Source organism: Panthera leo, chromosome B2, assembly GCF_018350215.1.
Source record: "Panthera leo isolate Ple1 chromosome B2, P.leo_Ple1_pat1.1, whole genome shotgun sequence".
NCBI classification, from domain to species: Eukaryota; Metazoa; Chordata; class Mammalia; order Carnivora; family Felidae; genus Panthera; species Panthera leo.
In genome coordinates this window covers 21240526-21259795 of record NC_056683.1, presented here as the reverse complement: position 1 = coordinate 21259795, position 19270 = coordinate 21240526, and the positions used below count along the sequence as shown (strand labels likewise).

Here is a 19270-nt window from a genome sequence, read left to right as displayed (position 1 = left end):
TTTTTTCATCTTTAGGAGATATAATTCATATGCCATATATTTCACCCATTTAAAGCGTACAATTTAGTGTGTTTCAGTATATACATAGAGTTCTGCAGCTATCACTACAATCAATATTCGGCCATTTTCATCATCCCGTAAAAGAAACCCCATACCCATCAGTAGTCTCTTCTCATTACTCCCCACCCTCCAGCCCTAGGAAGACACTAATCTACTTTTTGTCTCTGGATTTGTGTACTCTAACATGTGGCCTTTTGTGACTTGCTTCTTTGCTTACCATTATGTTTTTAAGATTTATCTATGTTATAGCACATATCCGTGCTTCATCCTTTTTTGTTGTTGAATAATAGTCCATTGTATGGATCTACCATATTTTATTTTATTTATCTCTTCATCGATTGGTGGACATCTGAGTCATTTCCATTCTTTGGCTATTATGTATGATCCTCCTGTGAACATTCTCATCCAGTCTTTTTGTGTGAACATAGGTTTTCATTTCTCTTGGGCAGATACTTCAGAGTGAAGTGGCTGGGTCATGTGGTAACTCTATGTTTAACATTTTGAAGACCTGCCAAACTGTTTTCCAAAGTGTCTGCATCGTCTTACATTCCCACCAGCAGAGTGTGAGGGTTGCAGCTTTTCCACATCCTTGCCAACACCTGTTACCGCCTGTCTTTTTCATGAAAGCCATCCTCTTAGGTGTGAAGTGGAATCCCATGAGTTTTATAATTGTAGTTCTTACATTAAGTCTGTGATCTGTTTTGAGTTAATATTTGAGTATAGTGTAAAGAAGGGGTCCAACTTTAGTCTTTGGCACTTTGTTGAAAAGGCTTTTCTTTCCCCCATTCAGTGGTCTGGCCACTCTTGTCAAAATTCAGTTGACCATCAGTGGAAGGATTTTTTTCTCTACTCAGTTCTGTTTCATTGATCTATATGTCTTCATGTCTACCCCAAGGCCTAACACTGTATTGATTACTGCAACTTTCTGGGAGATGTGAATCCTCCAAATTAGGTCTTTTTTACGATTGTTTTGGCTACTATGGGTTGCTTGGATTTCTGTATGAATTTTAAGAACAGCTTGTCAATTTCCACACAAAAGGCAGCTGGCATAAGGGTTATAAAGTACGTAGATCAATTTGGAGGTATTGTCCTCTTACCAGTGTTAAAACTTTGAGATATTTTCTATTTATGTCTATTACATGTTAATAGATTTCTGTCAACTGTGTTTTAAATAGTTTTCAAAGTGCAAGTTTTGTATTTATTTTGTTAATTAATTTCTAAGTGTCCTTTTTTTTACGGTATTGGAAGTAGAATTGTTTTGCTTTGTTTTTTAACATTTATTTTTGAGAGAGCACACACGCGTGAGCGAGCGGGGGAGGGGCAGAGAGAGAGGGGGAGACACAGAATCCGAAGCAGGCTCCAGGAGCCCAACGCAGGGCTTGAACTCACGAACCGTGAGATCATGATCTGAGCTGAAGTTGGACGCTTAACCGACTGAGCCGCCCAGGCGCCCCTAGAATTGTTTTGTTTTTGTTTTTGTTTTAATCTTTATTTTTGAGAGAGAGGGAGGGGAGGGGCAGAGAGAGAGGGGGACGCAGAATACAAAGCAGGCTCCAGCCTCTGAGCTGTCAACACAAAGCCTGATGTGGGCCTCGAACTGCGAACTGAGAGATCATGACCTGAGCTGAAGTCGGACACTTAACCGACTGAGCCACCCAGGTACCCCTAGAATTGTGTTTTTGATTGTTCATTGCTGGTGTATAGAAATACTCACATTTTGTACTGCTCTTGTTTCCTGCAACTTTGCTGATCTTGTTTATTCATTCTAATGGTTATTTGGTGAATTCCTTAGGATTTTCTGTATATGACATCATGTCACCTACAGATAGAGACAGTGTGCTTCTTCCTTCGAAACTAATCTGGATGCCTTATTTTTCTCGCCTGCTAGCCCTGGCTGGCCCCTCCAGTGCAGTGTTAAATAGAAGTGAAGAGAACGGACACCCTGGTGTTATTTCTGTTTTTAGGGAGAATGCATTCAGTCTTTCTCCATTAAGTATGGTGTTCATTATGGGTTTTTCATAAATGCCCTTTATCAGTTTGAGGAAGTTCTTTTCAGTCCCAGTCCACTTAGCACTTTCATCGCGAAAGGGGGTTGGATTTTGTCAAACGCCTTTTTTTTTTTTTTTTTTTTGCATTTATTGAGATGGTCTGATTATTTTTTACCTTTCTTGTGTTCTGTTTTGTATGTTAAACCAGCCTCCTTCCTGGGATGAATCCCACTTGGTACGGTCATTTTCACATGTTGATGGACAGGGTTTGCTAGTATTTTATTACAGGACATTTGCCTATATTCATAAGAGATATTGGTCTGTCGATTCCTTATGAGTCCTTGTCTGGGCACTACTGCTAGTCTCGCAGAGTGAGTTGGGAAGTATTCTGTCTGCCTCTGTTTTTTTGAAGAGTTTGTTGGTGTTAATTCTTCTTAAGAGTTTGGTAGGACTCACCAATGAAGCCACCTGGGTTTTTCTTTCTGAGAAGTTTTTAAATTACTAATTCAGCCTCTTTACTTATGATCGGTCTGTTTCACATTTCTGTTTCTTCTTGAGTCTATTTCCGTCGTTTGTGTCCGTTCCAGGAATTTGGCCATTTAATCTAAATTATCTTATTGGTTGGCCTACAGTTGTTCACTTTCCCTTTATAGGCCTTTCTGTCCTGAGTCGTAATGCCCCCTCTTTTCATTCCTGATACCAATCACTTGCGTCTTCTTTATTTTTTTTCCTTAGTCAGTCTAGCTAAACATTTGTCAGTTTTATTGAGATGTTCAAAGAAACAATTTTTGATTTTGTAGTTTTATTCTCTGTTGCTTTTCTGCTGTTTCATTAATTTCCCACTCTACATTATTTCCCTCTTTCTATGTGCTTTAGGGTAGCTAGCTCTTTTTCCAGCATTTAAAAGTAGAAGGTGAGGATATTGATTTGAGAACATCTTTTGTACCACAGGCATGTACAGCTATAAATCTCTTTTTAGGCATTCTTTAGTTATATCTTGCGTTTCCTTGTTCATTCATCTCAAAGTATTTTCTAATTTCCCTTGTGATTTCTTCTTTGGCCCGTTGGTTATTTCAGAATGTTCAGCGTCCGCATATTTGCGAATCCCCAAATTTCTTTCTGCTATTAATTTCTAATTTCATACCATTGTAGTTGGAGAACATACTTTGTATGATTTCAATCCTTTGAAATTTCTGGAGGCTCATTTTATGGCCTAGCATATGGTCTGTCCTGGAGGATGGCCCGTGTCTCTCTGAGAAGAGTGTTCGTTCTGCTGTTGCTTGGTGTGTCCTCTGGAGGTGCCGGGAGGTCTAGCTGGTTTATATGTTGTTCACATTTTCTCTTTCCTTGTCGATTGCCAATTTTTTTTATGCACTCTACCTGTAAGGTTTGTGGAATTGCTATCCCATTTTGCATGAGGAAACTTGCTTGGGATCAGAGTAACAGCCAAGGTTGAGACTTGAATGTCTGCTGTGGGCTTAGTGGCCATGCTTGTAATGACTATGAGAAAGAATTGATAATAGTGTTTGTATCATTTTTTATATTAGAAAAAAGCACTCTTTCACCCACCCCCAAAGCAGCTCCATGCTCTCGTAGAGCATTACAGTTGACCCTTGAACAATGCAGGGGTTGGGGGTGCCAACCGCCAGTCAGTCGAAAATCACACAACTCTTCTGACTCTCCCAAAACTTAACTACTAATAACCTACTGTTGACTGGAAGCCTCACTGAGCACATAAACATATATGTTGATTAACATGTATTTTGTATGTTGTATGTATTATATACTATATTTTTACAACAAAGTAAGCTACAGAAAAGAAAACATGATTAAGAAAATCATAAGGAGGGGCATCACCTGGGCAGCTCACTCAGTTGTTCATCTGACTCTTGATTTCAGCTCAGGTCATGATCCCAGGGTGGTGGGATCGAGCCCCACTTTGGGCTGTGCACTGAGCATGGAGCCTGCTTAAGATCTTCTCTCCCTCTTTGCCCCTCTCCTCTGCTCACACACACTCTCTCTCTCTCTAAAATAAAATAAATAAAAATACACTTTAAAAAATCATAAGGAAAATACATTTACAGTACTTCACTGTACCAAAAAAATCTATAGATAAGCAGACCTATATAGTTCACACCCCCATCGTTCAAAGGTCAACTGTATTTTTAACGTTAAACTATTTCAGCCAAGTTATTTCAGTCACTTTATTTAGTGAGCATGGGATAGCCTTTTATTGGATTTTATGACGGTTTTTTGTTTGGTATACATGGGTAGAAATGATCCTCAATTTTTTATAGCTCAGCCCTTGATATTATCCTAAGATACAGTTCTTATTTGTAAACAGTATATATTGGACTTGTTTGTAAACTATTGTTTATAAATATTTTTTTTTTCAAGCAGGCCTTAGGGATGTTTGTGCTAATTTTGGATTTTGGACTGATTTTATTTATCATGAGTCATCTTGATTGGGAGCGGAGGACTAATTGTTGTGGGCCAAGTTCTAGGCCTAATTCTGCAGGACGCCACAGGAATCTCTTAATTTGTATACACTTTAACAGAATGGCATAGGAAGACCTCGTTGAGAACTTATGCTCAAATGCAGCAATGTTTGTGAAAGCATTTCGAAGGATAACAGTGCAGCATGGAAATGTCGTGGGTGGGGGATGTTTCTCGGTTTGTATTATTGGAGCTGAAAGCACACTTGTGATACTCTGTGAAGCATGTGCCACTCCTAGCTGTGTGACCCTAGAGAAGTTGTTTGGCCTCTCTGTGTCTCGATTACTTCATCCATAGAAAGCCGTGATACCTGTACCAGTGTTATGTCTACACTGTGGGGATTCACAAATTAATACATGCAGAGCACTTAGGATGTTTATCAGTGGTCACCAGTGTTGCTCTCCTACTGCCACTGAAGGACAGACAGTATGCCAAGTAAGCATTCCTATAATACCAGAAAATAAATCAAGAGGTTGCTTTTATTTTTGTTTTCTTTTTGCTGCACACTGAATCTGTAATTTAACATTTAGAATATTTGAGTTCATCATACCACATTTATTTTGCCTTTTCTGCAGAAAATTGCAAATAATAGGTTAAAAGAACATTTCAGTTTGTGGTAATCAATCACAGTCATTACCACTTTCATTTGCTGGTGAAACCGTACTTTTGGGGAAAAAAAATTATAAAAATGTGAAAACATAAAAAATGTGTTAGAGAGAGTGGAGTTAGACTTCTTTGTCCCAGGGATCTGTTCCAGAACGTGAGACTCAAATAGTGAGCTGTGATCTCCCCTGAGCACATACCTGTGTCTCATTAATCAGAGACCAGAGCTGTCCTGGGACGCGTGTGTGCAGGAATTAAAAAGAACAGCGAAAACCCACGTTTTGAGGAGCTGTATCCTCACTCGATTTTCAGAGTATGGAAGGAAGTCAGTCGACTATGAGTTTGATGCTGAAGACGGAAGTTCTGTTTCTCTTTTTCCTCCTTTCTCATTTTCCTTCTTTTGCTGCTGCTTCCCACGTCTGTGGCACTGGCTGGGATCAGGGAAAGCCAGGAGCTCATCTGTGGGGGCTCTGGGGCCCACGCCCCGCTGAGTGATCCAAGACCCCCTGGCCTGCATTCATTTCCCCCTGAGTGCTGGGCGCTCGCACCACCCCCATGTGTCCCATTCTGTCTTGTTGACAACCAGGCCCTCCTTTTCTGTGTCAGTTTCAGGGTCTGATTTTCAGCTACTCCCCTGAGGCGTGCAGATTCAGTAGGACCCCTGCTATGACATGATTCCTTGTGGTGTGGCTTTCTAGATCCATTTCCCCAAGGCTCGATTCTGGCACACAGTATCATTTAGGAACAGATTTCACCTTCCCTCCGCCTCCTGCTCCAAAGGGCATCTGCATGTGCACAGGTGATGCCTATCTCCGCATGGACACGTTCTTCCAGATAAGCCTCGCCTTCCCAGTGGTTAGTGTTGAGCAGGCTGCTGTAGAGGGCAGATCTGGGCTCCATCCCAGACTCTGGTTGCTGCTGCACTCAGAGGTCCTCCGTGTACATCTCGCAACCCAGACCCCAGGAACTACTCCTTTTCAATTTCAGGTTGTTCTTAACCGACAATGAGGCACTCTGTCGCCACCCACTTTATGAAGCAACTCATTCTGTTTCCTTTGGCCGCTAGTCATTTTAGGATGATGCAGTAGTTACCTTTGTTTATAAGACTAGTCAATCTTTTGGTAGCGTTTCCTTAGTCTTAGGAGGGGAGCCTCAGCGCATAAGCAAGAGACCGTGTCAATCTGTTACCAGATCGGGTACACTTGTTCAAGCTGCTGCTTCCCTGTCTGCGGACTTTCGTGTTTTTGAGGTTTCGAAATCCTTCGTCCCAAACCGTCTGACCACAGCTTAGTTTCCAAGCAGAATAATAGGCTGCATCAAGTGCAAAACACGCATCACGGAAAGATCACCGCGGCTCCAACTTTTAACTTCCCCCAACTCTTTATCAGTTGCTCCCACGTTGAAAATTTGGATTGAGCAGTACTTGTCTTCCAAAACAAACTTGGGAAACTGAGCCAGAGCACACCCGCCGGGAGAGCTCGATGTAGGAAAAAGGGCATTGAGCTTTGCGATTTGCAAAACTTTCCAGAAAGTGCTGGACTTCAGAGCTATGCAGAAGTGATGATATTTGAAAGAGAAGATAGAAGTAGATCTCCTTTGGGAAGAAATCCTACCTCCAAAATGGGTGTTTTTCCTTTGCCAGAATGTAATTGCCTTGAGAAAATAGGAAATTAGTTTCCACTTTGCTCATTTTACAAAGTGGAGACTTCAAAGCCATAAAGAGAGTTGTGGAGTTTGTGTTAACGTTACAGACATACCAAAGACCCCAGCAGGACTGGGCTTTCCTAACCAGCTTCTCCATTCATTCTCCGAAGAGCAGGCATGTGTCTGCATTTTGGCCATGTCAGTGGAAGGGGCAAGATGAGGAAGCGAAATGCCTGGAGTGTCCTTTAGTTATTTGGGCACAAGCTCTATTTCCTACTGCAACGGGAACGACTTTTTCTGTTGCTAAGTGCAGGAGACATAGACCCTGAGGATGCCGCTGGATAATGGACAGTCTTCAGGAACAGAGGCTTATGTGTTCCTATTATGCTGGAAGAAAACGTTCGCAGTACAGAAATGTGACCCTGCCCCATGACAAATGAGGCCGTGGAAGCTCTGAATTTAGCTCACTACTCTCGGATACTTAGGTGGAGCCAGCCCTTGGCATGCACAACTGAACTTGGGTATCCAAACAGGTGGCCAGCATTTAAAGACAGAAGGAACAGAGGTAGGGCAGTGTCTTGGAAGGGGACAGTCACTTCTTTACCCTCAGAGCCCAGCAAGAGGAAGGGCCCTGTGAACTTCTTTCATGGTAAAAACGAGTTTCTGAGGACACCCTATGACTAGTTCTGGGACTGGCTGCTTCTCCGGAGTGGAGGTGGGCACTCGGAGGCTCAGCTAGTCCCATCTTGAAACAAGTCTTAATCACCAGGTACTCACTGACTCCCCTGACAGATTCCTTTGAAGGAAGGAAGGTATCGTGTGACATGGGAAGAAATAATTTCTAGGATAAAAATCTGGGTCATCCTACCCAGGACTGTGTGAACTTTTTTTTTTTTTTTTTAACCCTATTTCTATTAAAAAGAAGGAAACAATTATTATATAATGACGTTTCAATTGTCTACAACTAAGTATCTTCCCCTTGAGGAAAGACAAATCAGAAGAGAGTGTCTCTCGGGGGTGCTCAGAGATCTTAACATAGTCAGTTCCACTGAGACAGTTGAGGGGTTTGTGGAGATTTTAATGGTGTGTACACAGCATAATGAGAATGTATGAACTGTGCTGGACATAGGACCCTTACGTTTGGTGCTGTTCAGTGAATATCTGGTGGTTTCATGATAATCATACTTGGATATCAAGGCAGTTTGCATCTGTGTGGTACTGTGTTTACAGAAATAGTCACACATACTTTGGGTGTAGTCTCAAAAGCTTTATTAAAACCTTTTTCTTTTTAACTAGAAAAAAAAAATCACGGAAGTGTAATACTTGGTTCCCTGATCATGCCTCTTCATATGCTTTTCATTCTCTTCAAGAGCCCACATCATTAAGAGGCCCAGAATTTTCCCCTCGAGAGTGAACGTTCACAAATCTGCGTATCGCAGCAGAATGTCCAAGTTCCCAGTTTCCCCCGGTAGCATTATTAAGCTTTCACCAAGTGAGTTTATTATTTGATTACACTTAAACACTTTTATAGCCTTTCTTTACATCTCATTGTCTGGAATTGAAACCTGTACGCTTTTATTTTAACGTCAGTAGTGGTTTGTATAAAGGCGGCCTCTCCGTGTGTCCTCTGAGAGTTCTTCCTTCCTCTCTGGCTGGTGCTGATAAAGGATGCTCTGTGGAATGGTAAAGAGAGCCTCCATGTCTTCATCTTTAATGGGGCAACGTTCTACTCTCAGAGTCTGCTATGATGAGAATAAATGCTGTAATGTATACCCAAGCCCCAGGCTCACATAAGTGTTCGACAAATTGTGGTTCCTTTGCCTCTCTCTTCTCCCTTCGGAAACTTAACCCCCCAGTTCCTTCCGCATGCCCATGAGCATGTGTGTTTACAAAACCAGGAAGAGAGACCTTGACCTTCAACCACGAGGGTACCATAAGCTGCGATCTAAGAACCTGACAGTCTGAGAGCGGTATTTTGTAGAGCAGCTGTGTGCCATACGCCTGAATTTTCTTCTCCTAATTGTGTAAATTCTCATTATTATTTGAACACTGCTTTTGGGGGGCATTGCTTTTTCTGTGGTATTTTTCTGTTTTTTGCGTGGATTTGTGTTTATACCATTTGATGAGAGTCTGTGGTTCTTTTCAGAATTCTTACTTTTACATTTTAGAAATCTGCAAATAGCAAACTACCACTCTGAGAAAAAGAACAGGTCAGAGTGATTTGTCACAGAATTTTATTCCTCCATTAAAATAAAAATCATAAGAAAATAGCAAAGCTGAGAGTTGACCCCTTTCAATTGACAGTCTCTTGTGAAACCTGTTTCATGTTTGACTGACATTCTTTAGAACATTTTCCCTGCTACTTTGTGTTTGTTTTTTCTTTTCTAATACCCCTTAACAATGAGCATAGCTTAATTTTTTTGAAAGAATATTTGAAAAATGTACTTGTGGCTGGTGCTCCCTTTTTATTCGGCATTTTTTCCAGAAGGACCAGGTCAAGTTCAGTTATATCAAAGAGAGCTCACTCGTAAAACTCTGCCATGTGTGGGGATGTGAAAGCCTTTTTCATCCTATCACTGTTTCTCAGATTTATGATATGCTTCATAATTAAGTAGTTCACTATCATTCGGCAGGCTAGATGCTAATGTTTATAATTCAGGCTTTCTTCTGTTTTGGCAGAGGTGGTATTTGTTTTGGAGATTTGAGCAGACACAAAAGAAGTTTCTCTTGAAGGCAGGCACCACGGTGTTCTTGACATATCTCGTTGAAATATTTTGAAAGCTCAGTTGCACCAGGTAAAAGTGGTGAATGGCATCAAATTCTGGAGCATCCGTGCTTGCCTACACTTGAACGAGCTGGCAGTTGTGAGAGCTAGGAATTAGGTCACGGAAGGTAAGGTATGTGCTTGCTGGGGGTAGGATGAGGAGTGGGGGGCTGTCCTCTGCTCCGGACCTCAACACACCCCCTTCTCCCCGCCCACCCTGCCCTCCGCTGATGCCCTGACAATGGGGAACAGATCGTGAGTGTGTGTCCCCACTTACTTGTATAATATCAAAGTAGCAGAGGGGAGGAGGAAAGCAAGCCTGATTGCAAGCGGTAAGAGCACAAACTTAAACCTGTGCCTCGTGCTTTATACCTTGCATTTTTCCGTCTTTGTTTAAATATTTAACCTGTCCAACCTGTTTGGGCTGAACAAGCTGGTGCTAGCAAACATCGAAACGTGCCCACTCACTGTCAAACAGAAAATCACTGTTTTCTGATTTGTTAAGGAAGGTGATTAGCAGCAAATTCTGTCCGTACCGCCCCCCTCAACACATACCCCTACTAAAAAGGGAAGAAGCAGCCCAGAAATCTTCGCACAGGTATTTATCATACTGAATCCCCACTCGCCTGCCCTTGGGCATGTGTGAGTGTGGGTGCACGCACACACACACACACACACACACGCACACACACACCAAAGAGCCTTTCTCTTCTGCTGCTTTCAGGACTTCGGGTTGATGGAGAGCTTGTTGGTCTTCCATGGGGAGAGATTTTGTATTTCCCTTACACCAGAGACTCGGTTGCATAATAGGCATTGGTATGTAACGTCAGCACTTAATTCTTCTTCGTGGTTATATAACCCAGCTCATTCGAGAGGACTGTTGTAATTTTACAGGCGGGAAAATGGAGGTTTGTGATGTTACAGGTTCAGCTAAGATTGTCAGCCAATCTCGGACCTTCCTTCCCAGGCTCTTTCTCTTCCTGGGCCCCCGTTGATCAGGCAGCATGCCACTGTCCCTTGCAGCACATCGTTTGGTTATTTGTGTCACCTCTGGCAGGCAGAGGCCCGTGTCTACCACATTCATCCCATTTGAGATTCAAGGTGACCCTGAACTTCTGCGGTCATGGACAAGGGGCTGTGTTGCCTGGCTATTTTTTGCAGGTGACCTTTCTCTTTGGATTCATTTATGTTCATTTTTTTTTTTCCTCTCTCACATGGGACACAACCTGATCTTGGTACCCTTCTCCTTCTTAGCTGTTTCCCCGTGGCCCCTGAAGAATACATTATGGCATCCCCTAAGTGGTGGTGACTTTCCACCATGCCTCTTCTCTGTACCCACCACCAACAGCTTCCATTTCCCTCTTCGGCATGTGGCGGGCCATCTCAAACAGCCCAGCCTAAGCATTTCCTGTTCCTCTTTTGGAAGAGGCTGAGGAGTAGCGAACAGTGAGTTGGCACTACCTCATTGTGGAGATAGTCATCTCTTCCTCCTCTGCAAAAAGAAAAAGGATATGAATAACTGGGTTCTGCCGTCTTTAAGAAAGAAAGCTAAAGTGAACTCCCTTCGGGGCTGAAGCAAGAAAAGGGTCTGGGTGACCATGTTTCAAGTCAGTGACAGTTAGAATGGGGGATTGCTTTGTCTATGGTTTTTTAGCCCTTTTCTGCGGAAAGGCATTCTCTGCAGGGTGGGGGTGGAGGCAGTGGTGATTGCTTCCCTCAAAGGGAATGGCTCTGGGCTGATGGGGCCATGCTGGGAATGCCAACTTCAGATGGGGCTTCCTTACCTAAGGCCATAGACACAGGAGTCTGTCCTGGGATTGGGGTCTTGGGCCATCTGGGGAGGGGTGGTGGTGGAAGGAATGGAGGGTGTTTAGCCCAGAGAAGGGGAAGAGTACACTACAACATGGCTGCCTGAAATACGTACAGGACTGTCAGGTGGGAAAGCGGTGACTTTCTGCTTATCATTTCCTGGATTAATATAGGGACAGCCCAGGCTGACTAATTGTAGCTTTGCGTGAATGAGAGTTCTCTTTGGGTGAGACAGAGGTCAACACATCCAAACTTTGAGGTCTTTTGTTTGTTTTTAAGGAATCCGTGATTTTATACTGAACTATGCACTGTGTGTCTTTGTGGGTATTATACACAGGTATCCAGGGAGCCAAATAGGGTATGGAGATCATTCTACCAAATTATTTTAGCAAAACAAGGGCAGGCAAAGGGAATAAAAAGTACAAGAGGGTTTAGGGTATACTGATCTAAAGAACCTGGTTAGGAACAAGGTCTAGAATAAAGATTTTGCAGAGGTTGGTATTTATGTACATGGGCCAACCGCCAAGCTCCCCTACACCGTATCTGAACCTCAGGAGAGGAGGAAGGAGCAGTGAAGGGCCCTCTGTTTTCTAAGTAAACCATCAATAACTGGAGACTGTTGTACCTCGACTCTGTTCTGAAGTCAGCGGCTTCCAATATCAGTAGGGAAGTAGGGGGAAAGGAATGTGGTAGCCAGAAGGTTACCTCTCTCCCACCTGAAAGATGGCTGGGAGGTGGGGGACACTCAGGGAAACCTATCCCTCAGGCATGGCAACCCAGCTCTGTCCGTCAAGGAGGAAGTGTTTGTACTGGGTTTTTGCATGACATCAGGATGGAGAAGGAAGTTCCTTCTCTACCACTACAGGAGAACCCAGAGACAGGAGAGCAGCAATTGGGGGTCAGCCAGAACGGTACCCCGGAGTCTGGACTGGGGAGCAGCTGTGGGCCGAGGAGCAGTGGAGGTAGAGTCCAAAGGCAACTGCACTGAGCAACTAGGACCTGAACCTCTAGCACCCCCTGCTTTCAATGCAGATCCCTTAACTTTTCATACAGTTCGATTTCTGCTTACGCTGGCCCCACCCACATGCCAGGCTGCAGTCCGCAGGATGAGAGAGATTCTCCACTTTTGGGGTGCGCGTCCCCCTGCTGCAGGGGAATGGGAGCTTGTGGGAAAAACCCTGACGTGGGATGTGGTCTTTAAAGTCACCGCGCTCATCTGTTTGCCCCTGAGCAGAGGCAGATGCAGCAGGAGGAAACTTCGCGTGAGGACTCAGGCGCACCCGCCTCGAGTCACACTGCCGTTATCGAGGACGTGGTGTGACGTGGGGTGTAGCTGGCCTGCAGGGGGCGGGGAGGGGGTGGTGCAGCATCCGGGCACTTCAGCGAGAGCGTCTCGGGAGCACCGAGAGCAGGCTGCAGCCAGGGTTCCCACAGGCAGCCTGAGGAGCGCCGGGAAACGCCTCTCTGAGATGCACACCTCACGGTAGTTTGACTTCTAGACTTTTCTGAAAGTGCTGTCTTCAGTCCACGAGGCTGCTTACACCCACCATCGTCAGATCTTCCTCCACACCCAGGCACAGCTGCCAAGACCTGCCTCCTGGATCAGCATGACTGAACCTGAACAACACCCGGATTACTAGAAGGTGGCTCAGAGGTGGAACCCCACGGGGAGCCGCATGGTTGGTTCCTCGCGGACTGGCACAGGACTGGATGGACTCAGGCGACACTCACAGCTATCCACCCTTAAACTCCTGCCCCGTCCATCAGTTAGGGAGACCTGCTTTTCTTTGGCCTCAAATGTAGGTTGTGGAGCAGGGATGCTTTTGAATCTCATTCATCCCTCTTTCGGTTCTCATAAGACTGTTGGAAAAGCAAAGCGAGCACTGGTAGGAATGGGGAATCTGTAATCAGGCTGCAAAAACCTGTTGGAGCCTGTTGACGCAGTTTGGAGGGCCCCCCTCCCCCCGCAGGGCTGAGCGCTGTTTGTGTTTGGTTTGTGTTGTGTACTGAAAGAGTGACCTTCCTATTAATGCCATTTGCTCAGAGGACCTAATAATTCAGCTCCCGGATTAATGAAACTTACGTAGAAATTAAGCAGGAGAAGTTAGCAAATCCTGGAAAGGTCTAGATCTTGCCTGAACTTTGCACTTCTTCAGGTAAATGAGGCAAATTCTCTAAGAGCAGAGTGTAAACAGTGTCTGAGACCTGCCAAGAGGACACCTTCCACGGGGTGATCCTTCACACTTGTTGAGAGTTTTCCAAAGGGTTTTACCCCCAAAATAATTTTGAGAATGTTAAGTTTCATCATGTTTTTGGTTTATGTGTTTATGCCCGATAAACTTGTGCAGAGTCTGCTGGTATTTTGCAGCGTGAGCCTGGGAGCGGTCTAAGGCTTATATCCAAAAGATGGTGACATCCCAGCCAGGCAGTTAACCAAGCCTGTGACCAGGATGAAGAGTTGAAGAGAATTTAACTGTGATCCGGTGGTTCTCACACTTGAGCAGGCATGAGTACCACCTGGAGGGCTTGTGGAAACCCAGGGTGCTGGACCCTGGCCCAGAGTCTCTGAGTCTGCCTGAGAACTTGTATTTGTAACAGGCTCCTGGCCAATGCCATTGCTCCTGGTTGGAGGACCACAGCTTGAGACCGGCAGTTTTGTCCCCATTTTACAGATGTAGAAACTTGTGGAATCTCCCTGGCTACTGAATGGTAGACCCAGGATATATCTGAACTGTCTCAGTGCTCAAGGCCACCCCCAAGACTTCATTGCCGTCACTTGGTCTCTCTACTGCACCCGAATTTGCTTTATCTTCTTCCCACATTCCTGCTTGCTTCTCAGAGCAAGGCGGTGCTTCAGCGGTAAGAGTGCACCTTCATTTCCAGATCTACAGGCTTAACATACCTAAGAAAGGTTAACAGAAAGTTACTGTATTTGGAGCTGGAAACGAGGAAGTTCAGGGAGGGAGAAAAGGATGTGCTTTAGGAATTGGTCTGTCTCCTCTGAGTTCCTAGATTGGCGTTTCAGCTCTGGAATAAGATGTATTTGTTTTAGCCACGATATATTCAGTATTCTTACCAACAGCCCACCCTAGCTAAAATGGGTCTTCTTACACCTTACGTCTTAGAAAACAAAGGATTATAGGGCACCTGGGTGGCTCAGTCGGTTAAGCTTCCGACTTTGGCTCAAATCATGATCTTACAGTTTGTGAGTTCAAGCCCCATGTCAGGCTCTGTGCTTACAGCTCAAAGCCTGTAGTCTGCTTTGGATTCTGTGTCTCCCTCGCTGTCTGCCCCTCCCCCACTGGCACGCTGTCTCTCAAAAATAAACATTTAAAAAAATTAAGAAAATTACATTTACAAGAATATTTGAGTTGAAAATCAGCCTCCATGTCAAAATTCAAAGTAGGCCCCTATCAGTACTAGAAAGTAGGGAGATTTTTTTTCTACTTAAAAAAATCTGCAATATTTGTTTTTGTTCATTACTATAGAAACCCTCCTAGCCCCCTCCTCACCCCCGGGTGTTATGAATGGAGAAAACTTCACTCGAATCCTTGAAGAATTCTGATAAAATTTTTTCCTTAGACCATGGTGTGGCAGGATTTCTACTATTGAAGTGACATGCCACTGAAGGAAAATTCTAGAATTTTATGCAAAAAGCTTACTGTGAATGTAGATGAAGGTTTGAATGCAGAAACACAGATTAATACCAATAATGGGAGAGATTCATGTGTGTCTTCAGTTTTCATCTTTCAGTGTTTTTTGTTGAAGCACTTTTACTATAACACTGTTTGCTATACGATCTCATATCAAGTTTGTTCACAGTAAACCCTAGTAAGGTAATTAATTGTGACGGTATCTTGGAAGCTGAGGACATGTGTTGTTGTGATATTGCAACTGGACAGGTTTTCTGCTTATACTTCATGCATTCATCTGTCTAGCCATTCGGCCATCTGGCAGGTACTTAGATAGCCACCAGCGCTAGTGCAGAGAAGGAGAGAGACAAGGTTATAATGAAACTTATTTTTTTTAATGTTATTTTTGAGAGACAGAGAGACCGACTGAGCAGGAGTGGGGGAGGGGCAGAGAGAGAGGGAGACACAGAATCTGAAGCAGGCTCCAGGCTCTATACTGTCAAGACAGAGGCTGAGGCAGGGCTCAAACCCATGACCCATGGGATCATGATCTGAGCCGAAGTCAGACACTTAACAGACTGAGCCACCCAGGCACCCTGAAACTTATTTTCAATGGAAGCCAAGGAGATGGTCAAACAAGTTGAAATACATGGTATTTTCAGTTTCTGGTATGTTCTGTGAGGAAGGTAAAACTGGGTAGTGGGCTCGAGGGCCTCTGCATGAATGGGGTAGGACACTTGCCGTGAAACTTGAATGACCCGCACCAGCCCTAGAGTTCTGGGGTGGAGCAGCCCTGTGACCAGACTAGTTGAATGAGTTTGAGGAACCCAGAGAGAGCTAGTGTGTCTGAAAGGGCCTTGGGGTCAGAATATGCCGCCAACATATGAGGTCTGAGAAATGGGCACAGGCCAGATTTAATTCTAGGAATGGAGCTGTCAGAGGCATTCAAGCAGTGGAGTGGTATGATATGATCCATGTTTTAGACACTCACTCTGGCTGCTGTGTAGAGAAGGCACAGGAGAAGGGCAAGAGGGAAATCAGGGAGGTCACTTTAAAATATAAGACCAGCAGATGGAAAATCCTGTAGAAGTGTTTTTGCAACACATCTATCCATGTGTTACACATGAATCCTTGTGCATAAATCTGTGCACATTTGTTCAATTCTTCAAGACAAATTTCTAGCAGTGGAATTACTTGGAGAAAGGGCACACATATTTAAAATTCTGCTCCCTGTTGCTCAGCTGCTTTGTAGAAAGGTTGTTACCATTTTTACTCCCCTCAGCAATGCGTGAGAGACGCAGTTTGCTGAACCACACCAAGACTGCATATTTCTCATCCCTGCCACTCTGGAAAATGAAAAGACAACTGCTCAAAAGATGTAAATTAAGGGCACCTGGGTGGCTCAGTCGGTTGAATGTTTAACTCCCATTTTGGCTCAGATTATGATCTGAGGATCATGGGATCAAACCCCACGTTGGGCTCCATGCTGAGTGTGGAGCCTGCCAGGGATGCTCTCTCTCCCTCTGCTTCTCCCCAGCTCTCTCACTCTCTCTCTCAAAAAACAAAACAAAAAAGAAGACGTAATCCTCAAGTGTAGCGTGGTGGAGACATGCCTCGATGGCAGTTTGAGTGACAAAGTCACAGGGATCTTAGTTGGAAGTGAGGGTGTGACATCACCGAACCCTCACACCACATCAATTGCCATTCCTTCCGATCCAACATGGCACAGAGGATGTCCGCACACCGGAGCGCATCCCAGGGTTAGTAGTGACCAGTATCAGTCAACAGAGTTGAGAGCAGAGCCTGAGGGAGCCCACTGAAGGAGCTGGCATTGTCCAGTGTGGGGAAGAGAAACTTTGGAGAAACACTGCAGTTGTGAATATTTGAAGAGCTGCCATCTAGAAGAGAATGTAGACCAATTCGATATTGCCCTGGGAGGATAGATGGACGTTTAAAAGAAGGATGGGATTTTTGACTCAACATGGGAAAGATGGCTGTAACAATTAGCATCGCTAAAAAACAGAGAAGTCCTGGTTGGCGGCAAGTGTTCGAGCAGAATGAAATGGTGATCTTTCCAGCTGAGTGGGAGGCTGGAGAGAGAGCATCTCAATTCCCCGCCAGTTCTGAGAGCATCTCAACTCCCCGCCAGTTCTGAGAGCATCTCAACTCCCCACCAGTTCTGAGGCCCGTTGTTGTTTACTGATCCTCAGGGTACATGGAAATGAGAAAAACAAACCCAAGCCTTCTAAAGAAGAGATGCAGGCTTGCCCCTCCCCGCCCCCAGCCTTCCTCTCTTGGCCACGCTCTGTGGGGAAGAGGCCATTACTGGCTCCTGTTGGTGACACGCCCCACTTCCTGTGAGTGTTCAGGAGGAAGTGGACAGTTAATGTTGCCACTCCTGCTATCAGAGGCCAGGGCAGAAGGGAAGGGGTCAGGTTAGGGAGAGTCTTAACTGCAGATCACATCCAACTTCAGAAATGGCTGAAGCTCCCCAGCTCTGGCAGCTGAACTACTGACTGAATGGAGTTTATGAGCCCACAGCTGTTGGTCACCTTGTTGGCTGAATGGGCAGATTGGAAACTCCCCATGTCTTGTCAACCAGAGGTGTAACCCTGGAATAAAGGAGCACACTTGAGCTTTGAACCTGCGGCTCCAACGGGCTCAGTCCTCAGTCGGAGAACTGGAGTGGGTCGATGTGTTCAGCAAAGGTGTACTCGCCACCAAGCCCTTGAGACTGCTTTGATCTGGTCTCCTCTTCCTGCCTGTAGCAGCAGTGCAGTTCAAGGGCAGCCCCAGTTTTTCAGAATAAGACAGAGGCAGAACCGGAGGTGGGGAATGATCTGTTTCTGACCAGTGGCCCCTTCATTTTCCTGTTGACGTTTGGCTAGAGCTCAGTACCAACTGCTAGGCCTTGGGCTGTGGTCACTCAGGGAGGAGGTGTCCAGGGTCAGGCTGGAGCCCTGAGGTGCCTTCTGGTGGTCCAGAATGCAAATCAAAGGCTTGGCCTTAGGAGGCAGTCTAGGGGGCAAAGCTCAGACTCTGAAGCCAGCACACCTGGGTCTGTCCTGGTTGGAGGGTCCCGGGCATGTCAGCTTCTCCACACCTCACCAGCCTCCTCTGCAAAGTAGAAATGAGAATCTGTAAATTTCCCACCAGATAGGTTCTCACCACGTGCCCACTACTGTCCCTCATCCTCTGCTCTGTGAAAACTGCTTCCGTCACAAATCTCAGATCTGGATAATAAGGGTCACTCTGTAAATGTGCGGATCATATGATAAAAAAGGTGGAGCTCAGCTAGTGAGCCACCTACAGTTAGTTGTCAGTCTCAGATTTCCAGTATTCTCTGTGGTTTTTTGTGGCCTCGTGTTACCGGGCACAAGTAACCTGTCAGCTGTAGAGAAGGTATTCGTTTTTAAATTAATTTTGAGTGATTTATTGAAAGGGTTTGGTACTCATTTACATATCTTAGTATTTTTCATACTTCCTTAGTTCTTAGGTGCTTTAACACATTTTTTTACACTTCTAGAATTGGAATATGCGATACAGTAAATATCAAAAGAAACTTGCCAGCCCTTTCCTTTTTTCCTCTCAATGCTGATAGTAAGTGATGGTCTCTAAATCACAGTCACCTTGGAATGAGGGAGGAGGGCTACTTAGGACAGGGCTATTGGTAGGAGCGCCTGGGGGGCTCAGTCTGGTAAGCTTCGGACTTAAGCCCAGGTCACAGTCTCACAGTCTGTGAGTTCAAGCCCCACGTCAGGCTCTGTGCTGATGGCTCAGAGCCTGGAGTCTGCTTCGGATTCTGTGTCTCCCTCTCTGCCCCTCCACTGCTTGCACGTGCTCACTCGCTCTCTTTCTCAAATATAAATAAACATTAAAAAAAAAAAAAAGGACAGGGCAGTTGGTTCCCCAGAACTTTCCTGAGGCTTTATGTGACCAAGAATTGATAATAAATCATCCTTTCCTGATAATCTTAGCAAGGAATTATGTGGACATGGGCATGATGCTTGTCTGTGTGCTTTTCCATTTTCTCCTGTTAGATCTGCTTACTCCGCCACACTGACATCCCCCAGCCCCCACCCAGAGAACAGAGGCTGGGCCTGAGGCCCATCTTCTCCGAGGCTAGGCCATATCTAGCCTGCTGGTGGATGGCTCTGTGGGCTGGGGGATAGACGGTCAGGGGCGAGTGTGGGGGCCCTCCACCTCCTAGAGTATGTGTATAGAACCGGAACAGGAGGCGCCCAGGGTCTCACCCCCACACACCCAGAGAAAAG

At 45.0% G+C, this 19270-nt stretch overlaps 1 protein-coding gene across 9 annotated transcripts in view; it reads left to right on the top strand.

The window, feature by feature from the left end:
• The window catches only part of RREB1 (ras responsive element binding protein 1), a 133973-nt gene that overhangs the window by 75297 nt on the left and 39406 nt on the right, over positions 1-19270 (top strand). The window contains exon 1 of one of the 9 annotated variants that reach the window (XM_042937981.1): positions 9804-13163. The exons of 7 other annotated variants lie outside the window; for them this stretch is intronic. In XM_042937981.1, coding sequence (XP_042793915.1) covers positions 13075-13163 — 89 coding nt within the window. In that variant the 5' untranslated portion in view covers positions 9804-13074. One more of the 9 variants, XM_042937982.1, reaches the window with a different exon arrangement.